Genomic DNA, 27,446 nt, shown 5'->3' on the forward strand with positions numbered 1-27,446 from the left:
CGAAAGGTCCTCACTGCATAATGTCAGAGAGCTGTGTCTTAAGACAGCACACAATTAACACTTCTCTTCTCCCACCTGCTCCAACATCCCATGCTTTTTAATTGCTCCTACATTCCTGTTATATCAGAGACAATCAATAAAGTTTGTCAATCCGGATTTCCACCATCATGCAGAGTTTGCTTCCTCCTCCCTTGTGCTGAATGCATTTGTTGTACCCTCCATCTTTCGCAACACCAGGGTCTTTTCCAGGGAGTCTTCTCTTCTCATGAGGTGGCCAAAGTATTGGAGCCTCAGCTTCAGGATCTGTCCTTCCAGTGAGCACTCAGGGCTGGTTTCCTTCAGAATGGATAGGTTTGATCTTCTTGCAGTCCATGGGACTCTCAAGAGTCTCCTCCAGCACCATAATTCAAAAGCATCAATTCTTCGGCGATCAGCCTTCTTTATGGTCTAGCACTCACTTCCATACATCACTAAACCATAGCTTTAACTGAATGCATTTACTTGGGAATAAACACTCTTCCATTGCAGAAGCGCCTAAGAACATATTATTTAAAATAAAATAAAATAAAATAGCCTCTCTAGATGCTTAGCTGGCCACTCTGACTATACTATATTTAAAAGAAGAATTTTGTAACAACTAACAAAACACTTTGTGGGCCCTGGGTGGTCTTGGACCCCAGGCAACCAGCATGAGGTCTTACAGCCATGTGGGGCTGTTTGTCACAGGCCCCATCCACTGAGTAGTCATTTGGAGGCTCCTTGGGCTGAGAAGCCCATAAGTTTGGCTTCAGGGTCCATCTGTAGCTGTTAACATTGCCAGAGAATTTGAATTATCTCCAAAATACTGTCCGGGGCTCTATTAAAAAACTGTTTGTGGCGATAATCCACAGGATCCCCACCCATTTCAGGCAACAATGAATGACTTGACAGTGAAACCCCAGGCCTGTCTCCTCAGATGTAAGCTCCACTGAGTTCCAGTGTGGCTTCATCCCAGGTAAGTGTGCAGAGGCTGTCAACCAACCTGTCTTGATTTCTATGCTAATAAAATCCCAACTCATCTCTTCCCTAAAGACTGATGAATGAGTTGATAGAAATGCCACTAGCAAGAAATTCTAAAGACTGAAAGACAGCCTTGACAACTTGCTGAAAAGGAAGCGTTGAGGGGACTGAATTGAGTTATCAAGGTTTACGAATAAAAGCCCATTAATCCAATCAAAGACCTTTTCGAGAGACATGCCATCAATTGATCACTCTTCTCTTCCCATCTGTTCACTCAAATCAACATTATCACTTTAATCTTCAAACCGGGGCATTCAGGACTTCTTGGACAATGCAAAACATGAGCTGTATACAATCTCATTCTTAATTTAATGAATGCTGCAAGAAGCTAAACTGAACGGCTGTCTGAATTTTGAAAGACAACCTTCGCAGCCCTACGTGCTTTCTATAAAGAATGAAATTCTTCCAAATCTAAGAAAACTGTCGCTGTGAAGAGGGGGGTTTCTCAGATCTTACCATTTTACCTTAAGTATCCAGCCTAAGAATACCCCCTCCCCGAACTCCAAGAGCACTGGAGAGAAAAACGGGACTGTATATACCCTTTTAATAAGTAACTAAATAAAACTAGCTTCATGGGAGGGCCAATGGGAAGGATGTGAATGGGTCACTGGCTTCAGCCCCACTTCCAAAGACCCATAGCTAATGCCCTTGACTTCTTCTGAAAGAACTTATGAGACTGGCAACTGGAGGGCAAGTGCATACTCCTTTGAGGAGCAGATCTGGCCCTAGAAGATACACCAGTGCAGTCGGACCAGGATCGGTGTAATATGCCCAAACCGCCTTGTTCCGGTGAGCGACCTGGTCACTGAATTCTGCACTAGCTGAAGTTTCTGAACCGTCTTCAGAGGCAAGCCCTACGTATAACGGTGTCTCCCAGGGAAAATGGGGTTGGGGGAACGGATTAGGAAACTGCCCTTATCAGCAATGGAACACCTTCTGCAGCACTGGCGTGAGAGATGGAGGTTGCTGCAGATACTTCTGTGGCACATGCTCAGCCTGGCAAAGGAGAGTTTGGTGGTGGTGACCCCAACAGTGCCCGTCTTTCACACAGCACCAGCAGCTCCAAAGAGGGGTCTGCTGTATTGGGCGAATGGCCCATCTAGTCCAGCATCCTGTTCTCACAGTGGCCAACCAGATGCCCGTGGGAAACCCTCAAACACAAGAGCCCTCTCTCCTCCTGTGGCTTCCGGCAACTGGTATTCCAACCAGGGAGGCAGAGGATAGCCATCATGACTAGTAGGCATTGATACCTCAGTGAAGGCCACATGACTGAGGAGCATGCCATTGCCTTTGGCAGCCATGGCTATGAAGGAGGTGAGGCCACCACTGGTGCTCAGCATCTTTTTAAAGAGAAATTCATTCAGCACCATCCCCTGTGTCAGGGAACTGACATCGGAGCCAGGAGTGGAGGCAGAGCTCCCAAGCGATGCCGGAGAAGGGCCAAGCAGGGAGAGAGGGAACTCTTCAGCTGGGGAAGGAAATCAGCGTAACACCAGGGATAAAGGGGGGTGGTCGGGGGAATCGGAGAGGGGTCTCCAGGACTCTTTGCTGGAGACCAGCGGGGAGAGCACAGGTCCTCCGCTGGCCACACCTACCTTGCGCAGAAGACTTCCACGCAGGGAAAGTAGGCGTAGACTTGGCGTCAAAGAGCTTTTGTGCTGGAAGAAGTTTAAGAAATGCCCACTGACGGATTCTGCTAGCGACTGAACAGCCACGAAGTGAAGGGCTGTCCAGGCAGGAAAGGTTTGACCAAGCTAACTAGCCAGACAAGGTAGCAACTTACGCATGAGCAACCCCATACATTCATTACACCCTGGGAAGTACCAAGATCACCCTAATGTGCTCCCCCACCACATTGCTGCTGCAAGTAGCATCGTTCACACTTTTCGTTTTCATTATTCGGCATCAGGTCACCAATGGCCACACATAAAAACACCCCAAAAGAGTTGTTAGTTTGAAGTGAAAGCAGCTGCTGAAGCAACTATGGTATTGGGGGCTGCAAAAGCTGAAATCTAGGAACCAATACAGATCAGAGGGAACTTTTGATATGTTCCAAACTCTGCATGTATTCCACAGATTCTCACTCTATCATGAAATCGACCCTTTGTGCTTCTCCAAGACCTTGTTTTCTTCACTGCCTCCTTTCCAGGCCAATCTATTAGCTTTATTTTTGTATCTCATAGATCTCTAGTGTTTTTATCCAGAAGGTAGTGCAGCAACTGCTATTATGTCTGACGCAGGCCAGTGGCCTCTTTTCAGGCCAGCTGTAAAAATACAGAAGGGGGTGGGGAAGTTGAGCTTGTTACCTAAGAAACATTAGACTTGAAACCAGGATTTACAGCCATTTCTACCACTAACAAGGTGCAGTCACTTGGGCAAACCTTTCAGTCAGGTGAGCAATGTGAGGCTTTTGTTAATTTATATTTCTTGGTTGTCTCGACCCAATGGCTCAGGTCAGGTTTCATGAGGCAGGTTAGGACGAAAGACATTTGGCCTGACTAGAAGCACCAAGCATGCCCCATTCCATTCTGCAGGCTGAGGAGAAAAGGGAAGATGGGATCATGTGATCCCAGTGGTGTCAGGGCAGGGTGCCTGTGGGGGCACCAGTCCATGGGATTCTGCATCCTGAGGCAGATGCTTCAGTGTGCCTCATGGGCAGACCGGGCCTAAGCAGCATGTACAGGAACCTGTGGCTCACCAAGGACTTGAAACAGATTCTCTATTCTATTCCAGGCTAGAGACACAAAAGGCGCTGGCAAATGTCAGCAGGAGTCTAGGCTAGTGGGGGTTACCATGGAGTGGGGTACAAATCAGACTGGACACAGGGAACCTGAGAGCAAGTGAGTTTGGGGTGTCGTGTGCATGCTGGCCTATCTCAGTCAAGATTATTCATTTTCTGAATTATATATCCAGTACATGGAACCTAACAAAGGGACTCTCTGAGCCCTTCCTTCAGCAAAGAGAAAGGTATTGATGAACTGGAAAAAAAAAAAATGCAGCTCCCTTCAACGAACGGATAGAAGATATGTACAACTTTGCAACACACGAACAAGTTGCGTACAAAAGTAGACTCGCCATTGCCAAACTGAATGGTATTTAGAATTCATTTTTACAAATGCAATATTAGGTTAAGTTTAAGCTGCAATAGCAATCATGAAATGTCTATAGGATTTTTGTTTTCTCCACATCTTATTTTAGCTTGTGCACTTAGAAAAATAAAATGAAATAAAAATATTATTAGTTATCTGCAACAGCCAGCCCCTTTTCTAAGAAAGCTCCCATTTTGTCAAGGCTCGTATTGGGTTCCTGTTGTGCCCATTTTAAAGTTTACGAAAGCAAACAAAACGTAGCTCTAAGGCAGGGCAAGGTTAAACTTAAACCATGACTGGACAGAGATGGTTAGCTTTTCTATATGGAAGGAAGCAACCCATTTCTTTCTCTCATGGACAAGGATGAGAATAAGACCGCACTTACCAACATCTGCCCCACTAAGAGCTTTCCCCAGAGGCCAGGGCCGCATGTCCATGATCTTCCCATTGATCGTGAGTGCCTGGACACAGCCTTGAAAGCCACGATTGATGCCTGCAGACCTCACTAGCCAGTAGGCGGTAGGAGCACCTCCAAGATAGAAGGGAGTCCGGAAAGTAATTTTGCTGTATTGACCCTAGAAAGTGGGGTGGAAACACTGATAGGAAATTTGGCTGAAGGAGGATAATTAGACCTGTTAATTTATTTAGAGCTTTTAGAGATCTCACTTTTCTTCTAGGGCTGGCCCAATACGTTGTGTTTCCTAAGGTAGAAACCAAGATGGAAACTCCCCATTCCATGTGCAGAAATTGGCCAAAATAGCTCTTATTGCAACAATGAGGAAAAGAGTTACACCTGAGAGCAGGAGGCTAAACTTAGGTGGCACAGGGCAGGCTGCATGGCTCACACTCTCCTGTCCTCCATCACTATGTGCCGCAGCTGCATCACTCTGTCCAACGATAGGGCTGGCCCCGTCTGTGATAGTGAATACCACTTCCTGGGTGGAGATCATAAGCAGGAGAGTGGGATAGTGCTCTGACCCCAGTTGTGTGCTTCCCATGTATCTCTCGTTGGCCACTCTGGGTACAGAATGCTGGCCAGATGGGCCTTTGGTCTGATCCAGCAGAGCTTGTCTTATGTTCTTAGCCTGACCAGACTAGGACTTCCTTAGCTTGAGCAATTATGCTGTATCATGTGCCTTCAGTCCATGCCTTGGGCAACATCATAACTAGAGAATTCAGTGCCTTGCGATAAGAAACAGCTTCAAAACATGCCCACCTCCAGGATTTGAGGAAGGGAGGCGATTTACTAGTCACACATCCGGGGCAGAGATGGCAAACCACAGAAAACCTTCCAAGCAGTTTTACCTGGTTCTCAGATGCCCCAAGCAAATTGTAATCCAGATATAGTTTTAATGGCTCGAAGTTTTGTTTCTAAGGAAAAGAAACATGCAGGTCCAATACACTGCATTAGTTCTGGAAGCAAGACCCTATACGTATACAATGTAGTGTGTTAAAATGTTTTCATTTGGGGTGAGGAGAAGGTGTGCTCTCCGGATGACACACTGCCTCTTCTGCCAGGAAGCTGGAGAGACGGGCTTTGATCCCTGCTTCAGCTAATGCACAGGTGGGGAACCTGTAGGCCGCAGGTGTTGCTGGACTGCAACTTCCACTAGCCCTGACCGTTGCACATGGCAGCTGGCGTGGATGGAAGTTAAAGTCCAACAGCAGCTGGAGAGCCACACATCAAACCCCTGAGCCTTTTGCTATGGATTCTTCATCGCCATGTAAAGTGAAGTGAAATGAAAAATAAAATAGAATTAAATGAAATAGGCTGACTATAATATCAGCTAGGAAAGGCATTCGAAGCTTGAACCAAACAGGTTTTCACAATTTAGCTCCCTGATGGCAATTCTCTGCAGTTGCTTAATAAACCACTAATTATTTTTTGATAAACAAATTCAAATTAGGCTTATCTCACCCCCTACATTAACATCTCAATTATCCAGCAAAGTTACTGCAAACAGTCTTTTTAACATTCTAGGGTCGTCGGCCGATTTAGACATTGGAAGCTAGCAGACTTATAAGGTGGTACCTTGCATACATTTCAATATTTATAATATTTGACAGACTCTTCAATTTGGTAGGTGGGCGCTGCTGTTGATATTGGGATATTTTAGAGTGATTTAATCCTAGAGGTAAAAGTGAAGCAACAGGTTATTTAGTGACATGTGGGAAGATGGGGGACGGAGACCACTAAGGACTCTCCAAACATCCCCGGAAGAGTCACAAGACACAACTGCATTGGGCTGCTCTGGTTTCCAGAATAAGGGGTGAGTTGGCCATTCCTGGCTCTGGGGACTCCCTAGCACTCCAGCACCTTCCCACTGCCAAAACACTTTAAAAAGAGCATTCCCTTTCATAAACGGTATATGACTCACCTGGGATTTACCAGAAACTGGACGGTTGTTATCCAGCCTAAGCCATCCATCCAGTCCATCTCTGAACACAGTCACACTGTGCCAATTACCCAGCTTCACTTTGTTCTCGCTTGTAATTACTGCAATTCCAGTACCACAGTTGAACCTGACAACAGGACAACAGGACAACCTCTCAGGAAATGACCAAACTTAACTCACTCTAAAGGATCTTCCCTCAAGACTGCGCTCCACTTCTTTTTAACATTCAAAAGCAGTGTATGAGATCCAAACACATGGCTCACATTTATCTCTTTGTAACAACTAAGCATATATTTTAATTTAAAACAACACACTAAGTGGTCTCCCATCCAGATTAGTAACCGGGTCCACACCTATTTAGCTTTGATGATGCAATCTTCTCTCGTACTCCAAGGCTGTTCACTGGATGCTTATATCTAACCTTCTTTTATTATGGACAAAAAGGGAGAGGGAGAAGGAGAAAGAGAAAGAGAGAGAGTTTTCTTTAATCTCTTTCCTTTCCCCACAGAGAGGAGTTTGAGCTTTTCACATCCTCTGGCTACAGACAGGAAAATATATCACATATATCAACAAGAAACCAACACATTTCAAAAATGGTTTTGGAGATGCACAGGATTAGAATCTGACTGACTGCTATCACAATAATTTATCTTGGGAATTCTCCTGGCTCCCTGGTGAGAGGTAGGCCTGTATTAATAATACCGGCTTTCTTTATATGAAACTCAAGCTGCTGGTGGAGCTGACTGACAAGGAAGCCTCAGCAGCCAGCCAACACAAAGACACACATGTGTGAAATGTGCTCTTTCCCCCTTTGCTTGGCATCCATCACTTGGGTGTGATTAAAAGAAAATAAGTAGGTTTCTGAGAGATCACTGCCTGCGCCCTTATCCTTGCAACATATCTCATTTACAGTGACGTCCTCCTGAAAAGAATCTAGCTGTATATGCTCAAAACAGGCAACATCACCCATGCCAATTGCTACTCATTTGTGGCACTCTAGAAGTCTGAAAAGGGAGCGGGAGCCTGTTTTCTCTTCCTCCCTCTCAGTTATTAAAAACATCTCTGCTTGGTTGCCTCCAGGCAATGTGTACCTAACCAGGGGCAGCCAGGAGAGTAGCTAAATAGAAGCTTGGCCAAGGCATCACCTGAGGAGCTCTCTCCAAAGCTTCACTAAGGATATGACAATGTTTGTATTACAGACATGGAGCCAAGCCTCCAAAGTTCCACTGGCATCATTCTGTAGTTCTTACCTGAACTGAATGCTTCGTCTGATGACTGCCACGGACATGAAGTCCCCACGCCCATGTTCATTCTCTCCACAGTACAGAAGCAAACCATCTTCCGCTTCAGCCTGGGAATACAGAAGCACGCAAAAATATAAATGAGGTCAGCCCAAGTTGTTCTATTCATTTGTTGTTTATTCCAAAACTCTTCTAAATTGCTCAGAGCAGTGCACACAGCACCCTGTTTTGATCCTAGTAACTGCCACTTGAGGTAGGTTTGTTGTTGTGTTGTTGTTGTTGTTTAGTTGTTTAGTCGTGTCCAACTCTTTGTGACCCCATGGACCAGAGCACACCAGGCATTCCTGTCTTCCACTGCCTCCCGCAGTTTGGTCAAACTCATGCTGGTAGCTTCGAGAACACTATCCAACCATCTCGTCCTCTGTCGTCGCCTTCTCCTTGTGCCCTCCATCTTTCCCAACATCGGGGTCTTTTCCAGGGAGTCTTCTCTTCTCATGAGGTGGCCAAAGTATTGGAGCCTCAGCTTCACGATCTGTCCTTCCAGTGAGCACTCAGGGCTGATTTCCTTCAGAATGGAGATGTGTGATCTTCTTGCAGTTCATGGGACTCTCAAGAGTCTCCTCCAGCACCATAATTCAAAAGCATCAATTCTTTGGTGATCAGCCTTCTTTATGGTCCAGCTTTCACTTCCATACACCACTACTGGGAAAACCACAGCTTTAACTATACGGACCTTTGTTGGCAAGGGTAGGTTAGGCAACATCAATGGGAATTCCGCAGCTGAGAAAGGATTTGAGCTTGGTCACAAGCTCAGTCCTTCTAGCCACCACAGCAGAGTGATAGCTCGGTCACATGACCAAAGAAACATGTCCCAGGATCCCTTCTGATGCTGCAGCAATTGCAACTCTCTGCTTGGAGTGATTGTTATTATTATATTCCATATTGTTACATACATGTGCACACACACACACACACACACACACATATATATCCACTGTTTTCCTTGATGGGACTCAAGGTGGCTTACAGATAAAAACAAAAATAGCTAAGACATAGGACCCTAAAATACATGCCCTAAAATACAAAAAGTATGAGAGATGGGGAGTGATTTTGTTTTGAAAGGAATGGGTCTGCCATTTCTTGCTTCTCACTAGACTATCAAAGCTAAGGTGACTCAGGTTTGAGTCTCATGGGTAGTGAACCAAGCAAAACCGGACCGATGGTTGCTATGACGTCTCGGAATGCTCTCCAAACAAAGGAGCACATGCTTTATACAAGGGATGTACAGAGATGCGCATCTCAGATTTGCACCGGGAGCTCAGTTTTGCTTCCATTAACTCCCCATGAATGCAAATAAGATGCAAAGTTCATAACTGTTCAATATTCTATTTAAGAAAAACCAGCAATACCTAAGCTGCTTCAAATAAATGATCTGTCTTGTGGGCAAGTAATAATAATATGACAAAATCGGGAGTAAAATGACGCGTGAAAAGGTTAATCTTAACAGTTGCTAAAGCAGTGTCTCTGTGTTAGCTGTACTCCTGCCTATAACTGTTAAAGCTCAAAGGGTCAGTTACTGCCCCTCAAAAGCTCTTGAACGGGAGACCTTCAACATGGATGGCTTGTGCCTTTATGCTTCCTTGGCCCTGCTTTTCTTACTAGCCTATTATATGTTACTCTATTTATTTAAATGTTTAAAAGCCACCTTTCTGAATGATGTCCAGTTAAAGCGCTGGAGAAAATACAAGCATAAAAATTCAATAATATGGTAACGGACCAGTATGATTCCAAAAAATGCTGAAAACAAAAGGGGAAAAAACAGTAACACCCTTAAAATATAATTCAATCAGTACACACACACACACACACACACACACACACACACACACAAACACATGTTTCTAGGGCCATAGCAATAAAGCAGCAGTGTGATTGGTCAGATATGTAAGTTAAAACACTGTTTCTAATATTTGGGACCTGTGACTGATTTCAACGTTTATACACAGGTGGGGGGGGGTCTGATTCCCCATCTTCAAGACAACAAGTCTGGAGATTTGGAGGACGTATTAGGACGAGATATGACCAAAGAAACAGCCTCAGGCAACACGCTCCCCTGCCCCCGCTCTGGAAGTCCAAGCACAAGAGGAATCAGCATTGCCAGCACCACCCTGATCTGAGGAGGTTGTTCAGGCACAATTCAAGGTGCTCACATCAAAGTTTTTAAAGTCTTAAACAACTAGATGGAAGGAAGAGGCAGCCCCGACCAGAGAAGAATGGCAAATCAAGTTGATGGACTATGCCAAAATGGCAAAATTAACTGGGAAGCTCCAGGCAAGAAATTTTTAGAAAGAATGGGAAATGCTTGTACAGTGGTACCTCGGGTTAAGTACTTAATTCATTCCGGAGGTCCATTCTTAACCTGAAACTGTTCTTAACCTGAAGCACCACTTAAGCTAAAGGGGCCTCCCGCTGCTGCTGCGCCGCTGGGGCCCGATTTCTATTCTCATCCTGAAGCAAAGTTCTTAACCTGAGGTACTATTTCTGGGTTAGCAGAGTCTGTAACCTGAAGCGTATGTAACCTGAAGCGTATGTAACCCGAGATACCACTGTAACGTATATACAAAATCATTGTAAGCTGGCCAAAACATTAGCAGGATTTTAAATACACTTGTAATCTAACAGAACGTATAGATAACCTAGGAAGATGAAAACATTGAGAAGTATTGATATGCAGCTGAAAATAGAATCAAAAGGACCCATGGAAGGGATGGAGGGGGGAAGTCAGGAGATTCAGAGTAATCTCGATATTTGGATTCTGAACTGTTTTATGTTGTTTATATTTTTGAAAATCAATAAAAAATATTATAAAAAAACAATCGTAAACAAACCGAAATCTCTGGCAGTGCATCTCTATCCCTACAAACCCTTCTCAGGTGTTACATTCCGCAGAAGGGGCCATCTTGGTTGTTTCACTGCCTTCAGATGTTTAGGGATGGCGGCCTTGGAGAGGAACTCCCTCTCCACAGAGATACACCTGGCCCTTTCATTAAGTAGTTTTTGTCAGATTCTGAAGACTCACCTCTTTACCCCTGGCATTTGATGCTTGTGATAAATATTTGAGAACTCATGCTTGTTATTTTTATGGCAATATGCTTTAACTGTTTTTAGTACAGTATTTTAATATTGTTGTAACCTGTCCTGAGACCCCATGGTAAAGGGCAAGTAAGAAGCTGATTAAATCATCATCATCATCATCATATCATAGCAATTGCATCATCACACCCCAGCCCAGTCACGTTTTGAGTCTCCTTGAGAGAATCCTAACTTGGCCTCAAATGGCTTCCAGCACAATATTCTACCGGTTCTAGTTTGATACAATTTCTCCAATAAGCTTCAGAATTTCTTTATTTCTCAAGAAGCACAAGGAGCGCCAAGCCACTGTTCCACAGCTCTCCTATATTTCATTCTTTAAAACCTTGCTGCTTCAGGAGAAGGGGTGCTTTGCAAAACTTTCCAGTTGACTATTCTTCCCAGGAGTCAAAATGTAACCCATTATTTAAAAGGGCTTTGTGGATTCAAGGTCATACACACTTACCCGAAATTCGAGAGTAATTTGGAATGTCTGGTAGGAATTTTTCAGAGGTTCAAAGGTCATGTATGAGTAGCCAAAGAACTGAGGATACTGAATACTAACATCTGGAAGACAACAATAAGAACATATTGCTTAGCAGTTCACCTCCAAATAAATAGACACATTTAAGAATTAGAAAAGGCATTTTCTATTGAAATTTTCTTTCTCAGCCACATCTGACAGTCTGGCTCTGCCTTCCCTTTAGCCTTTCACAGCCTTAGGTTTAGAAGAACCCACACCAGCTAACGCCCAAGAGAGTACATGTGTGCTCTCTCCATAGATTTTTCTATAGCTCACCACTGCCCATAACCCTTTTCCAACTGTTCCCTGTATGTCCACTAGTGCTAAACCAAACATACAGGATGCTCTTTTGCAAATCTCCCCGGGTAAAAACAACTTGCAGAGCATACATCGCAAATACCAAAGTAAACCAACCTTCTGAGCAACTTTCTCCTCCTTTGCCAAGGTTGCAGTGGCAACGAGAACCACTCCGCTCATAATCATTGACACAGAAGCTGTCAGTAGAGCAGATGGTTTCATCACAGGACAAGTCAGACTGCCGCACCACCGAAGCCCCATTGTTCCACCTGGTGGCTTTGGCAGTAATGCTGGTTGCTGTGGTGGTACGTGGCGGCAGAGTAGTTGTTGTAGGGGAACTAATAGGAGAGGAAGTCGATGAAAGCAGTCTAGAAAGAAGCCTTGCGTTAGACTCCTGCGTGAGCTTGGTTTCAACCAAAAACTTCCTGTTGCCACCTTTGATAGCAGGAAGTGGTTTCAGCTGATGAAAGACAGAAAGGTAAAAGTAAGTTTAGCATAATTAACTGCAGATTTTGGTTTAGTTTGGTCAGAATCAAGTACAGTGGTACCTCGGTTCTCGAACGTAATCCGTTCTGGAAGACCTCTCGACTTCCGAAACGTTCAAAAACCCAGGCACAAAGGACTGGAGGCAAGTTCAATTGAGAAAATCGAAAAACACACAGAGAAAGCTTCCTAGGTGCATTCAAAAATGGAAGCATTTACTTCTGGATTTTTGGCGTTTGAAAACCAAAATGTTCGGCTTCCAAGACACTTGAAAACCAAGGTACCACTGTATACACTTCCAGAGTAAGGTAAAGGTAAAGGGACCCCTAACCATTAGGTCCAGTTGTGGCCGACTCTGAGGTTGCAGCGCTCGTCTCATTTTACTGGCCGAGGGAGCCGGCGTACAGCTTCTGGGTCATGTGCCAGCATGACTAAGCAGCTTCTGGCGAACCAGAGCAGTGCACGGAAACACCGTTTACCTTCCCACCAGAGCAGTACCTATTTATCTACTTGCACTTTGATGTGCTTTCGAACCACCAACCTTCTGATCAGCAAGTCCTAGGTTCTGTGGTTTAACCCACAGCGCCACCCTTCACTACCAGAGTAATGTATACTAAATACATTACTTCTGGTAAATGAGCCACCATAGCCACTAGAGGGCCATGAAAATTTGTGCCCCAGGCTTTTTAGACTTGTCTACCCATGTATTATCTGAAACCAAAAGTGTGTATTGGCTGGCAAATGTGATTCCCCCCCCCCCCAGCTCTCCTACCCCTCTATATCCACTTTCTACAAACCGTGCATAATTTTATACAGCATTATAATTTCCTTCCTCACTCACCTTCTTCTAAACTAACTCCAAATGTCATAACCTTTCCTTGTAGGGGAAGTTGCTCCAGAGACTTGATTTCTTTAGTATCCCTTTTCTGCACTTGTCCTGGCTCTACAATATCCTTTTTGAGACGCAACAAACAAAAATGATACACAGGATTCCAAGTGTGGTCATGCCATAGACTTGTGCACAGGCCTTGTGATACTGGCATCTTTATTTTGATCTCTTGCCTAATGATACCTGGCATGAAACCTGTTGTTTCCCCACCACCACAGCTGCCGTATAGCAGGCAAAAACCACAAAATGATTCCAGTTGATATAAACAGAGAGGGATCAGGGGAAGCGCCAAAGGGGTCTCTCCAAAACGGACAATGATTTCACTGAGCTATCCACCACAACTCCATCTTGTTCCTGGTTTGTCAAGCCCAGTTGAGACCTCATTTGTTTACATGTGAAATTTAAATATTTTGCCCCAGAGCACATCACTTTGCACTGACCAACACAGAACCACATTGACCATTTTAATGCCCAATCATTTGGACTGGAAGGATCCTTTTGAAAAACCTTGTTGTTGTTGTTTGCATGCAAGATGAAGTCAAGAGCCCTAGAGAGCCATGGAGTGGAATGGGAGCAGTGTTTGCTCACGAACCCTTGTCTAAGCAAGTTTAAGGGCAGAATTGGGACGTGGGTGGCACTGTGGTCTAAACCACAGAGCCTAGGGCTTGCTGATCAGAAGGTCGGCGGTTCGAATCCTCATGATGGGATGAGCTCCCATTGCTTGGTCCCTGCTCCTGCGAACCTAGCAGTTCAAAAGCATGTCAAAGTGCAAATAGATAAATAGGTACCGCTCCAGTGGGAAGGTACACGGCATTTCCGTGTGCTGCTCTGGTTAGCCACATGACCCAGAAGCTGTATGCTGGCTCCCTCAGCCAGTAAAGTGAGATGAGCGCCACAACCCCAGAGTCGTCCGCGACTGGACCTAATGGTCAGGGGTCCTTTTACCTTTACCTTTAAGGGTAAAATTGCATCTTCTGCCCCATTGATACATGAGAAGCAGAAAAGCTGGCCAGGATTTAGTCAAACTGAGAGCATGGGCCAGTGTGAAGATTATTCAAGTTGCATGGCTGGCTGCGCTGGGGTAGCCTTTCTAGAGTGTGGGAAGCAGAAAGTCTGGCCCAGCCTTAGTTGAGCTGAGATGATTTACTCGTGTGAAGAAGATACAAGAATTATGGCTAGCGGCTTTCAGCCAGTTTCATGAGTCTCCATGTACCCTGATTAGCCTCAAGAATACCCTGATACCCCAAAATAATAGAAAACTGTTTCTGCAGGTGTCTTCCTCCTGAATCTAACAGAGGAAAAACTGAACTTCTGTGAGAAAAAGAAGGGGCAAGATGAAGCAAACCAGTATAACATTTGGATATGTTGGGGGGAATCAAAATGAGGCTACCCTTCAGCATTTGAGCTCCCTTCTTCTTCCACTTATTATTGCTTCATTCCGATTTTGCTGGCAGGTTTCTGTTTGTGCTGGGGATTCCTAGAGCTCACCTTGGCTGTTTGCCGTCTCTTTGCAAGAAGAAGTGATGTCTTGCTTTGAGGATGCTTCACCTCCAGTTTTTGAAGCTGTTCCTGGCATTCCTTTCTCTCTCTTACTTTTATTTTGAGCCTGCTGTTTTGAGCCAGAAGACTGGTCCCATGAACAGTTTTGGCTAGATACAGTTATACAGGCTTTTATTATCTTTAAAAATACTTTCCTCTTTGTTTTCCGTATTCCCTTGCAAGGCTAAGACTTCACTATTCCAGTTTTAAAAACGTTTCCCCTCAATTTTCACCAGAACTAATTGGGCCACTCCAGATCCTATACACTGGATCCTCCATGCATCTTCCTCAGACTTCCCCCTTTCTCTACATTTTGTGACAAAGATCCATGGCCAGACAAAGATCTTCATGTCCTGCAAAAAGCAGGCTCCCCAACTGCATGTACAGAGTAGGCTCTTCACAGTCCTTCTGCTGCACTCAAACAGGCTCTCCTCCACACACCCAGTGAACACACATTGTTTTCTGAAAAAGGTTATGGCTTCATGTGATCACATGAGGAAGCAAAAGGAGTCAGTGAGACCAAAGCAAATGAAAACATACAGTGGGGTGGGAAAACTCAGGCCAGGAGACAAATACGTCTCTCTTATCTGTCTCTTGGAACTGCTGCCCCACCCCTTAACAGCACCCTTCTCAAGTGCTTTTGCATGGAAGGAATGTGCCTCTGCATTGTAATACAGTGGTACCTCGGGTTAAGTACTTAATTCATTCCGGAGGTCCATTCTTCACCTGAAACTGTTCTTAACCTGAAGCACCACTTTAGCTAATGGGGCCTCCTGCTGCTGCCGCGCCACTGGAGCACGATTTCTGTTCTCATCCTGAAGCAAAGTTCTTAACCCGAGGTAATATTTCTGGATTAGCAGAGTCTGTAACCTGAAGCGTATGTAACCCGGGGTACCACTGTAATGCATTTTGTTGCCTGGATGGAGAATGGAGGCCGTTATGTGTGTGTTAAAAACCTCTGGCTTTTGCATGGCCAGCATGCAACAACCGACAAAACAAAGACAAGAATCTCTGACCCACCCACTTTTGCCTCTGGCCACGCCCACCAGTGGCATGTGGCCCACAGAAGGTTGTCCCTTGGAGGATTGCGGCCCTCAGGACAAAAACGGTTCCTCACCCCCAGCATACAGAGAAAGACGTATTATGCCATCGGAATGTGCATGAGATTATACATTTTTACCCTATATTTTTTTCAGACCTAAACACTTTAACCTCCCCCAAGAATATTTTGAGGGACCTAAACACCAGAGTGGCACTTTTAGCTTTACCTCGTCAATGTAAATATCGTAGTCTGAATCATCGAGGTCAGCTCCTTCGTCGTCTCCAAGTCCAGATTCTGTAATGTAACGATGACCGTAGCTTCCACTCCCTAACTCTTCCAGGTCTGTGAAGATAAAGTTGGTATAGCCACATACACATATTGTTTCAGTCACATAGTATATGTGAAATAGAACAATGTGGTTAAAGGGTCCTGAAGACAGGTCGAAACTAGGCTTTATTTCACCCGGGTCAAAGACCCAGTTTCACACACACACACACACACACACACACAGGCTGGGAGCCTCTGGAGGTTTCAAACAACCCAGCTAGCATCCCCGCCCCCCGCCCCCCAGTAACTACAGCTCTGCTGAAGGCTGCCTAATTTCTACTCAATGTCCTTAAATATCAGGCCTTTGCTCCTTGAAGAGAACATCAAGTGAGGATAGAGCCCTGCAAGACAGCCTTAGCTCACAGGGGAATATTTCACTTTTGGATATTGATAGAGCATTAGAACAGCCTAAAATGTCTCATTTCATTCCGCAAGTCAAAATCCTGATGATTTTTTTCAGGAGCAGGAAATTTATTCATTTCATTCATTTTTCTGATAGCCAAGTACCTGTGCACAAAGCATTTCTAGATGTTAACATTTCTCTCTCTTACATATGGCTCCATTAATTCTGCTTTTTACAACTTTTATCTCTTTAGCCGCCTTCTGATCCTTTATTGTACTGTTATATTTTCAGTTGTGTTTTTACTTGTGGGCTTTCGATTACATTTAAGAAAAGCGGTACATTAAAAAAAAGAACAACCAGAAACGGACCTCCGGAACGAATTAAGTTCGTAACCAGAGGTACCACTGTACTCAGTTTTATTATAATGATGATAAAAATACTGTTTTAGACCAATGTAAGTTGGAAAACATGGACCCACAGTCAGAAATAGTTTTCATCTTACTTCTCCAAGCCTGCGGAAAAAGTTTCAGCTGCAAAGAATACATCAACTCTTTATGTTGTTAGCTGAAGAGATATTTTTTTAAAGGCAAGCAATGATGCAGCTGGTAAGTGTCATGGCCATGTGTTTTTACAGTCTCCTCCTATTTTGGTGTCTTCACACATGAAGATGAAGCTATCTAACCCCCCGTAGTGTCTTCAGCTCTTTGTGTTCTCTCATTTCCTCTGTCGGATCATGTCATGCAATGCAACAGTGCCATAAAATAGCACTGTCTCTGTAAGAAAGCAGGGATATTTGTAAAAGGCTCTACTATTATTCCTGGAGTGAGAATGAGATGAAGTTTTATGCAACTGATGAAAGAGCTCACTAGATCATAATGGGCAACTGATCGGTTAACTGTTAAAGTAATGGCGATTCCAGAAATCTAAAAAAAAGTGGGCGACAGCTGTTGAGGGCATGCAGTATTTCATTTACAAAGTCTTGATCTTGCAATGACCCGAAACCAACTTAAGATGCCCTACCATCCTTGTAATCCTGCGCCCGTAATTAATTGAAAGCCCTGCAGGGGAGACATTGAGAAAGGAAGCCTCTCTCCAAATAATCAAGGATTAGGTTATAGCAAATCAACCCTGTTAAAATAAATAGGGAGCTGAAAAAAACCTCGTGCTGATGCTAATTAGGTGGCAACTGAGTATTGATCAACAGCTTACAATGCCTTTTCATGAAGAGGCCAATGTCACAAACTCACACCACTTACATCTGGGAAATCATTGCGTTTTAAGTCTACACAAGGTAGCTTTGCTTAATGGCTAAAACTAAGTAGAAAGACCAGGACGCGGGTGGCACTGTGGGTTAAACCACTGAGCCTAGGGCTTGCTGATCAGAAGGTTGGCGGTTCAAATCCCCGTGAAGGGGTGAGCTCCCGTTGCTTGGTTCCTGCTCCTGCCAAGCTGGCAGTTCGAAAGTACGCAAGTAGATAAATAGGTACCACTCTGGTGGGAAGATAAACGGTGTTTCCGTGCGCTGCTCTGGATCACCAGAAGCGGCTTAGTCATGCTAGCCACATGACCCGGAAGCTGTACGCTGGCTCCCTCGCCCAATAAAGTGAGATGAGCGCCGCAACCCCAGAGTCGTCCGCAATTGGACCTAATGGTCAGGGGTCCCTTTACCTTTAAGCAGAAAGACCAGCCTCTTCTACTCCAGTTGATGGGTAATTTACTGGCCTTGACGGGGGGAAGAAGCCAGATGTCCTGCTTTGCTTTCTATGTGAACTGCTCAGAGGACATAGAATCACAGAATTGTTGGAAGGGATTGGAAGGGACCAGCTAGTCCAACTCACTGCAATGCAGCTGTCCCATATGGGGATCAATCCTGCAACCTTGGCATTATCAGCACCATGCTCGAAGCAACTGAGCTATCTGGTAATGATTAACTTAAATGTCAAAAAACCAAACAACCACCACCAAATACTGCTTACCCCACCAAAACAAAAGCAGAGGCTAGGGGCTTGTACACTGCAAAGACCTCTGGGCAAATGCAATGGACAGAGATATGTTTCACAAACACACATAGTCCCTGAAGGCCAAGCTATCAAGAATCAGTGACCGAAGGCAGCTTCTTCCTTCCTTATAATCAAGTTTCCATGAGCTGCTTGTTACTATTCCCTATAAGAGTGAATGGCAACTATTCCTCTCTCTAGAAAACAAATGTATGGATGAACATGGAGATATGACTCAGAATGAGTTAAATGCCCCTCCTGCACACAGTGACTTTGTGATTCCAGCCTTTGGGAACAAAACCTGTTTCTCCATAGCCCCAAGTGGCTTATCTCTAAGTTACACGAGCAAGGGTAAAATGGTCAGAAGGCTGCATATCCAAAGTAGCAAAACACATACACACAAGACACACTCAAACACTTGGGCCCAGGCTACCTGTGAGATTGCCTCTCCCTGTTCACACCTGCCTGGGTGCTAGGATCCTCAGTTGAGAATGGGGCTGCTTTCATATTATGGAATTCTCTCCCAGAAGAAGTAAGATTGGCTCCCTTTTTGCTATCCTTTCGCTATCCTGTTCAGGTCTTTGAAAACTAAGGAGCAGACAGGGCAAAAAAAAGTATTGTAATTGCAGGTTTTGGTGTATTTTAGCTATTGTTCTGAGCTAGTTTGCTTTCATTACTTTGTGTTTTCGAATGCTATTTTTAAATGTTGGAAGCCACCCTGAATCCCAACTGGGGAGACAATAATAAATACCCAACAGAAGAAATAAATATATGAATAAATATGCCTGTGATACGTCCAAGAGATGCCAGTGCATTTTGGCTCCCCACCGACAGCAGCTGCCTAAAATTAAGCTCAGGTGTGATGAAAGAATGTGAGTCTGGAGAAGCAGAGGAATGACTGGGGCTGATTCTGCTTCATAAGTAACAGAAGAATTTGAGGAAGGGCCAAACAAAGAGAAACAGCCTGGGTGCAAGAGGAGGAGCAAAACAAAAAACAAAAAAACTGGAAAAAGATTGTAATAATTGTTAGTTGGCTTTTAGAAAAGGACAGGGAACGATAGGTTGTCCTCAATCTTCCTTCATGATGAATCAGGGGGCTTAGATCCATGAGCACCTAACAGAAAGTGGCTAGAGTGGCTAGAGACCTAGAGTGGCTAGAGACTAGAGTGGCTACAAGCCCTCTTTCTTAACATGGGAGGGAACTGAGAACACTCAGAGGTTGTGGTCCTGTGAAGAACACCACAACACTCCATTCTCTCCCCCACCACACACACAACAAAGCAATCTAGATATTCAGGCAGCTTCTTGCATAGTCAGATTGCATGGTTCAAGATAGCTCTGGGCCCAGCTTGCAGATTGATGGGAGAGATCTGGCAGGTTCCCTCTAGTTCAGGCACCCTCAAACTCGGTCCTCCAGATGTTTTGGGACTGCAACTGCCATCATCCCTAGCTAACAGGACCAGTGGGCAGGGATGATGGGAATTGTAGTCCCAAAACATCTGGAGGGCCGAGTTTGGGGATGCCTGCTCTAGTTCATGGGCCGCCACTATACGAGCACCTAACAGAAAGTGGCTTTTTATATATCATACATATCAATATTATTGTTGTTATACAGTGGTACCTCGGGTTAAGTACTTAATTCGTTCTGGAGGTCTGTTCTTAACCTGAAACTGTTCTTAACCTGAGGTACCACTTTAGCTAATGGGGCCTCCCGCTGCCGCCGCACAATTTCTGTTCTCATCCTGAAGCAAAGTTCTTAACCTGAAGCAATATTTGTGGGTTAGCAGAGTCTGTAACCTGAAGCGTATGTAACCTGAAGCGTATGTAACCCGAGGTACTACTGTACAGCATTATTATTGTTATTGTGATAAGCTATAACTGAGCTTCTGTGTTAAGAGGAGCCAATCATACCCAAAACAGCAGAGGAAAAGACATCTATCTTTGGATACAGAAGGATTTGAAAAAATTATGTCTAAAGATAAACAGGATGTGGGAAAAGCGTGTGTCCAGCAACAAAGACAGATGACCTTCCGTGAGGAATTCCAGAATACAAATTCCATGGAGCAGACTGTACCTGGAAGAGGTTTCCATAAACATTCTGTTCAGAAGTTAAATTTAAACCCAAGAAACTTCAACGAGTACCATAATTCTAAAGATTCTGCACAACTTGCCACGAAGTTGTCCCACTGGGACCAAGGAATGAAGGCCAAGACCACAGGAGATGAAAGAGGCTGGCATGAAAAGGAAGCTTGGATTAAAAAATAGCACTGCTAACAAAACCCACCCCAACAGAACTGAGGTTTAACATTGCAAGTCTGATAATTCAGAATACTGCTCCCCTTCCCAAACCCACCATGGTTTTTTAATGAATCCTTCTGCTCAGCTTCATCCTGAACCTGTGGCCAGTTTTCATTTTTGTCCACACAGAGGATGGTATTCAACAAGAAATGATACCCCCATCAAAACTCCCCACTCCTCCAGGAACTTTTCTGTGTTTTGACGCCATTATGTCAGGGCTACCCCTAGCTATTTCCTGCCTGCAATGAAGGACAAGATGGAGGCTCCCCTGGTTCCATATCTGTAAACCATTTAAAGCACTCTGACACCACTTTAACAGCCATGGCTTCCCCCAAAGAGTCCTGGGAGCTAAGGGTGATGACCTCACAGATCTGTACTTCTCAGCACCCTCAACAAATTGCAGTTCCCAGGTTTCTCCATGACTGTTAAAATGGTACAAGAGTGTTTTAAATGTACAGTGGAATCTCAGTTTGTGAATGCCTCTGTTGTTGTACATTTCAGTTCTCAAACGCCAAAAACCTGGAAGTCAATGCTTCCATTTTCGAACGTTTTTCGGAACCTGAACGTGCAACATGGCTTCCCCTGAGTGCAAGAAGCTCTTACAATCAATGGGAAGCCGCACCTCGGTTTTTGAACGTTTCGGAAGCCGGACGGGAAGCAGATGCGACCTCACCTCCTACACAGGTGATGGGACAGCATCTTTCACTGCATACCAGCTAATGCTGCACAGGTTGAGTCACATGACACACACCATTCTGTTCTCCAACCCTTCTCCCTGCCTGCAGAATCTGCCACTTGAAGAACCTCGGTCCCTCTGTCTAATGGTAGGGCTGGCCATGTACTACAGTCGACTTTCCTCACACCAAAGACAGCCAGTGACATGAAGTGGGGTAGGGAAACAACCAGAATAGAGTCATCAGGGGGACCCGGAGTAAGCTGTACAAGAATGGACTGCTGGTTTTGGTAGCAGGTAGTTAGACTTCACATAGCTTTTATTTCTGCTCTTGTATCCTCAAAGAGTGCGGGGGTTTTCAAAATTCAAGGCATGCAGGCAGGATAGCCAAAGGCTGAAGAGACAATAACCCTCGCACACGCACACACAACAACAACAATAAAAGAGTCCAATGTTCACTCCACAACATCTGATCCAAAAACAGACGCAAACTGGCTCATCCCATTACCCGCCCCTCAGTCAGTGCTCAGAGTTGTGCAAGCACCTCCAACTTTCTATCGCAGCATTACAGATTTACTTTGGTCTTTTTCTGTAGTCGTTTTCAAATTGTGCACGCAATATATACAATTCCGTTTTAAAGAACTGCAGGAGAAAGTGAATAACAGGGCTGTCTGTGTTCCTTCTCCCTAAGATGCTTGCTTATCAATTCCGTATGTAGCTGCTATAAAACATAAAAATGAGAATTCTGTGGTTGCAAGGGAGAAGCGTGAGACTGTTTTTTAGCCTGGGGCTTCCTTTAATTGCACCCATGGCTTCACTTTTACAGAATTCTGGAAGCTGCTAACCTCCAGGTAGTCGGCGAGGCCAGATTCAGAGAGCAAAGGAACTGGGAAGAAGGGAGTGTTTAAAAAATACCATCAGTGGCTAAAGAGAGTTCTCCGCCACCGTGAATATTTTAAGTGCCAAACAATCAAAGAAGGATATTCTACTCACTGAACATTCTGATAGCGTCACTGGGAGTACTAGGCAGGCTGGATCCATATGAATTTGCCGCTCGGACTGCAAACTGGTACTTGTTGTTTGGAGTGAGACCCTTCAGAACCATGGAGTCCATTTGGATCTGCTCTCTAATTACTGTCCAATTGGCGTCGAGATCAGGTCTGATTAGGATGAGCAAAGAAGACACAATTTGTAATTCAAATCGGCCAAGTTGAATCAGCTGAAGCCAAATATTTGCAAATGTTAAGAGATTTACCGAACTTGTCATTCTAACTGGAATTACAGCTATGAAATTTGACTCCTGTAAATGTACTGGTGTCTCCTGGATGTTCTGATATTAAGTAAACACCACACATTAAATCCCACAAACAATTCCATGTCAAAAAAAGAAAAAACCCAGACAGTGAACATTTCCTATAAGCTACCAAATATGATGGTAAAATACTGAATACCACCTATGCCAAATATGAAATACTGCAATCAAACATCATTGGATATTTTTTGTACCCAGGTTCAAAATGTAAAAATGATCCGCTGTGACTTATGATACAGGCGTGTACGGTATTGATTTAGCTATGACTGTATCTACAGAAATATACTTTGATCCATTCTGCCTACCAGAACAGAAATGTTGTACTTGCCAGTGAATGTCTGTTCTTCTCAAAGAAAGGAAGATAGCTAGCATAGGGATTAGGGTCCTTGGGACTTGGAAACAGCCTCCAGCTGCTGTGTACAGAGGAGAGGGACCTCTCTCAACTCCCAGACCCTTCATTCCAACGAGAAGTGTCAAAATAAGAGCACTCTAAAAATGAACACATTCCTACCATGGAGGCAAAAAGATTAAGAACAACCTCCAAGGGATGCCGTTGCAAAGTTGTGCAGCTCACGGCCACATAGAACTAAGAATGCTGAGGTTGCCAGGAAGAGTCTCTTTCATCCATCACATGCCTGGGTGAACAGGAATGCTTTTAACTTTCTCCTGAATGTCAATAGTGTGCAAAAGAGGGGTGCACACACCTTGCCAAGGAGGGCATGCCACTAATGGGGAGCCATCACTAAGAAGGCCCTGCCATGGGACAATGCCAACCAGGCTACAGTTTGTGGGATATTCCCAGGAAGAAACAGAAGAGAAACCACACAGGGAAATTGTGTAATTAGAAATGGGAATGGAACATACAGAACTGGGTGTGAACTAATATATACATACTAAGCAAAGAACGGTGGAACATTATTTTAATATAGGATCACAGCAGAGAGACAAAGATGGAAAGACTTGGAGGAATGATTGAAGTTATTGGAGACAAAGTTGATTGATTAGAGAAAATTACTGCTGACATTTGTTAATAATAATTAGAGAAGCCCTCTTGGACTTTTTGTTCAAAAAGGAAAATAAATAAATCAAATTAGGTTGAAGGCTGGGAAAATATTGCCTAACGGAAAGTAGATCAACTAGGTGTCATACTAGAGCAGAGGTCAGCAACCTGTAGCCCATGGGGGTCGTTTAAATGGCCCACAAGCCACCCCCGAACTGAGCCGCCCACTCAGTGAGTCCCTGCGCGCTGCGCTAAACTGGCACAGCACGGAGCGGGGACTTGCTTCCGCAATGCCGGAAATCGCATCTGCACAGACACGATCCAGCCCACAGAGCGATCTTTGCAGGAGTGAACCGGCCCAAGCGAGGTAAACCTTGCCAACCCCTGTTCTAGAGTGAATATTTTGAATCATTTCTTTTATGTAACAAACAGATGGAAAACTGGAACTTCCTTTTTGTTTTTCTTCTGATCTTCACTTTCCTTTTTGATTTGAATATTTTTATTTTCCTTTGGTGGCTTATTTTCTCTTTCTCTCCTTGCTTTTGTTTTCATTTAGATCAGTTCCTTTTCTTTTATTGTATCATGGAAAAGCTTTAATAAAATTTTATTCAAAAAAGCAGCAGCGGCTGGGAGATGTTAATGGGAGAAATGAAGGAAGCCTGGCACGTCAGGAACCCAGCTACAATGCTGGAGGGGCTATACTGTCTTCTATGGGGCATCTCCCACACTTTTATGGGGCAGGGAGGCAAACAGGAGAGCACCCCACATCATCCCACTGAAGTCTTTCCAGTTGAAGTGCCTGAAAATAACAAGGACTGAAATGACATCTAAAGGGAAAATAAAGCTGCTGTCCACCCCATATCCTTGTAATATTTATGGCAGGAAATAACCTCCAAGGTTCAGATCTACTATTGTTTATATGCAGAACTAGTTGCAAACAACTCTGGCAATATTCTAATGAAAACAACAGGCCAAGGCAGGCAGGCTGCGTATTCCTTATTTATTTGGAGCCCAGCAAGGGCTGCCAAAATTCTTTTATCAGCCAGTATCACTCCTTGAGGGTCACTTCAGTTGAGCAAGAAGGGTGGACCTAATTTGGAACTGTTCTGTTTCAGCTTGGTCAGTACTCTGTGAACTGGAGAAACCAAATTCTCTGGTCACAGGAGACCAAAGGAAAAACCTCTACACAACAGCCCAAGGAAGGATGACTCACCTCTAAAATATTGTCTTGTCTTAAACCTCTGTGGCAGTTCTAAGAAAATAAATGTTCTCCAGTCATGTTGCTTCCCCAATGCTAAGAAGAAAAAGATGGCCTAATGATGTGCACCTACCTGAACACTCAACTTTTAATTTTTATACAAACTGAGAGCCTCCACCATTTCTACTAATTAAGAGCATCTGTTCACTTTTCTTTGTTTAACAGCAGTCTTCGTTTTTATAGGTGGATGGTTTTCCCCCCCACTCTTTAATACAGCTTCTTCTTAAAATGGCATTCTACATACAATGCCAACTGCTCATGGGACAGGAAGGAAACAGATAACTGAAGGCAATCTGTGGTCATTTACACACTAAACCGTTGGGGGCACAAAAATGCAGTTTTTCTCAATCCAGAATCATTCACATTTATCCTCAATGTGCTGATTCCAATCTAGATCCAGCTGTCCACAAGGGTGGGCCTGGCTACTTGATACATGTTTGAACACTCTCCCCTTGATTAGGTTATGCATGCCTATTTTTCCTTGCACATGCAAAGAAGAAGCAGTGATGGCAATCTTGGTATATGGCCACCCATGTCATTGGGCTGCTGTGGATACAACTCCCATTGCCGGGAACACCTGTATCATTTTTCATCTGTTCTCAAATGGGCACACTGAAGAAATGTAAATCAATCTCCCATCAGCTTCTGCTTTCGGAATGAAGCCAGTTTCTCATAAGGTGCTTTTCGGGGGCAAAAACTATGCAGTTGATCTAGATTGTCTGCGGACTACATGGAAAATACAAGTACAGTGGTACCTTGGTTTAAGAACAGTTTAGCTTATGAACAACTTGGATTAAGAACGCTGCAAACCTGGAAGTAGGTGTTTTGGTTTGTAAACTTTGCCTTGGAAGCAGAACATGTTCCGCTTCCTGTTGAGCGTGTTCCATTTTTAAATTGAGTCCCCCCGCTGCTATGCGAAAGCATGCCTTGGTTTAAGAACGCTTTGGTGTAAGAACAGACTTCCAGAACGGATTAAGTTCGTAAACCAAGGTACCATATATGTGGTTTACTTTGATTCTAGAATAAAATGTGTGCATGCAGCCTCATTTTAAGCTGCTGTTTGATATCTCTCTCTCTCTCTCTCTATATATATATATATGCACCAAACAGCCTATAAAGCTTTAAGGCCAAAATACTATAATATAGCATCTTAAGACGCCCCACTGAACAAATCATCCAGAAGGCTTTGAGGAACAATTTCGGCTCTCAAATGGCCTTGATAGAAATTCTGTAACAGTGTTGAAGCGCCAACTACAAATATATGAACTACAACATACCAAGCACCTGCAGGTGTATCTGGGAGGAGAATTTTATCTCCTACCATTTTATCTTACACGTACCATCTGCTTTTTCCCTTTACAACCATTCCTTCTGATTAATGTCCAACTGAAAATTTTGAAAGAGGTTCTTTTTTTCCCCCTGATGCAAAAGTGCAATGTTTAGACTTCTTTCTTCTTCCTTTTGGAAATGTGGGAGAATAATTTCCCTGTAAAAACATCTGCTAGCAATCTGATATATAAAATTCTCAAGTCCATAATGCAGGGCTTACGCTTAGCTGAACCAACAAGCTCAGTTTTGGGAGGGCCCTTTTCTTGCACTTCTATGAATCCTAGTAATTAGTTGAATGCCAGTAACGGTGAATTCACAACTATGAAAAATACTCTGCCTATGGTGTAATTCACAGAATGTTACAAATTACACATTCCCATATTTTATTAGACCTGTTTCTCCAAAGCTGGGCAAGGAAGATGGAAATTATGCTAACAATGTCAGCATCCATCTCATCTTGTACAGTTTCCTTTCGTTTTCATCAATCTTCATATAGCTTAGAGTACATATGTACACTTTAGCCCTCGTCTTATTTGTCTACCCAGACAGTCAGTAGGGTATAGTATTTTCTGAACAAAGACCAAAAGTGGAAAAAAAATCATGGCTTTACAGGGTGTGATCCCAGACTTCCAAAGCCTAATTATGATATCCTGTCTCTGCTGCTTTACTAGGGTACAGTTCTAAACCTAGAAGTCCAATTAAGTTCAGCAGGAGTTGCTTCAGTAGACATGTATAAGGTTGCACTACACATAAAACAAATCTAAAATTCATATGTAGCAAAAAAGCACATATGCTATCACAGTCATGAATGCACATGTGTCTACTACGTCTTCTTAGGCGATCACTCGTAGCTGGGTAAAATTGTCTTCCGTAAACATGGTTTTAAAAGTGAGTCCGTAAGTGACTGTGGAGGCCAATTCTGGATCCACACGTCCTTCCACAGTGGGGTCATAGGTTTCTGGGTGGGAGTTCATCACGGTGAGGGTTTGCCAAGTGTGCCTTCCTCTTAGCACATTTCTCCTTTTCGTCCTGAGTTCAAGCGTCTTCAAAGCCCATGGCACCTTTGGTAAAGGCTGTTCTCCAATTGGAGCGCTCGCAGGCCAGTGTTTCCCAGTTACCGGTGTTTATGCTACTTTTTTTTTTGCATTGAGAGAGTCCTTAAACCTCTTTTGTTGACCACCACCATTACACTTTCCATTTTTAAGTTCGGAATAGAGTAGTA

The 27,446-nt window shown here is 44.0% G+C and overlaps 1 protein-coding gene across 1 annotated transcript in view; it reads right to left on the reverse strand.

Moving 5' to 3' along the window:
- Positions 1 to 27,446, reverse strand: part of EGFLAM (EGF like, fibronectin type III and laminin G domains) — a 109,718-nt gene that overhangs the window by 34,936 nt on the left and 47,336 nt on the right. Inside the window, exons 7-13 of the mRNA XM_081881403.1 lie at positions 22,319 to 22,485; positions 15,914 to 16,029; positions 11,852 to 12,194; positions 11,381 to 11,481; positions 7,795 to 7,895; positions 6,527 to 6,671; positions 4,534 to 4,723 (exon numbers count right to left, since the gene is read on the reverse strand). Coding sequence (XP_081737529.1) covers positions 4,534 to 4,723; positions 6,527 to 6,671; positions 7,795 to 7,895; positions 11,381 to 11,481; positions 11,852 to 12,194; positions 15,914 to 16,029; positions 22,319 to 22,485 — 1,163 coding nt within the window. The remainder of the gene's footprint in view (positions 1 to 4,533; positions 4,724 to 6,526; positions 6,672 to 7,794; positions 7,896 to 11,380; positions 11,482 to 11,851; positions 12,195 to 15,913; positions 16,030 to 22,318; positions 22,486 to 27,446) is intronic.

This window comes from Podarcis erhardii (genome assembly GCF_964252035.2).
Source record: "Podarcis erhardii genome assembly, chromosome: 11".
Lineage (NCBI taxonomy): Eukaryota > Metazoa > Chordata > Lepidosauria > Squamata > Lacertidae > Podarcis > Podarcis erhardii.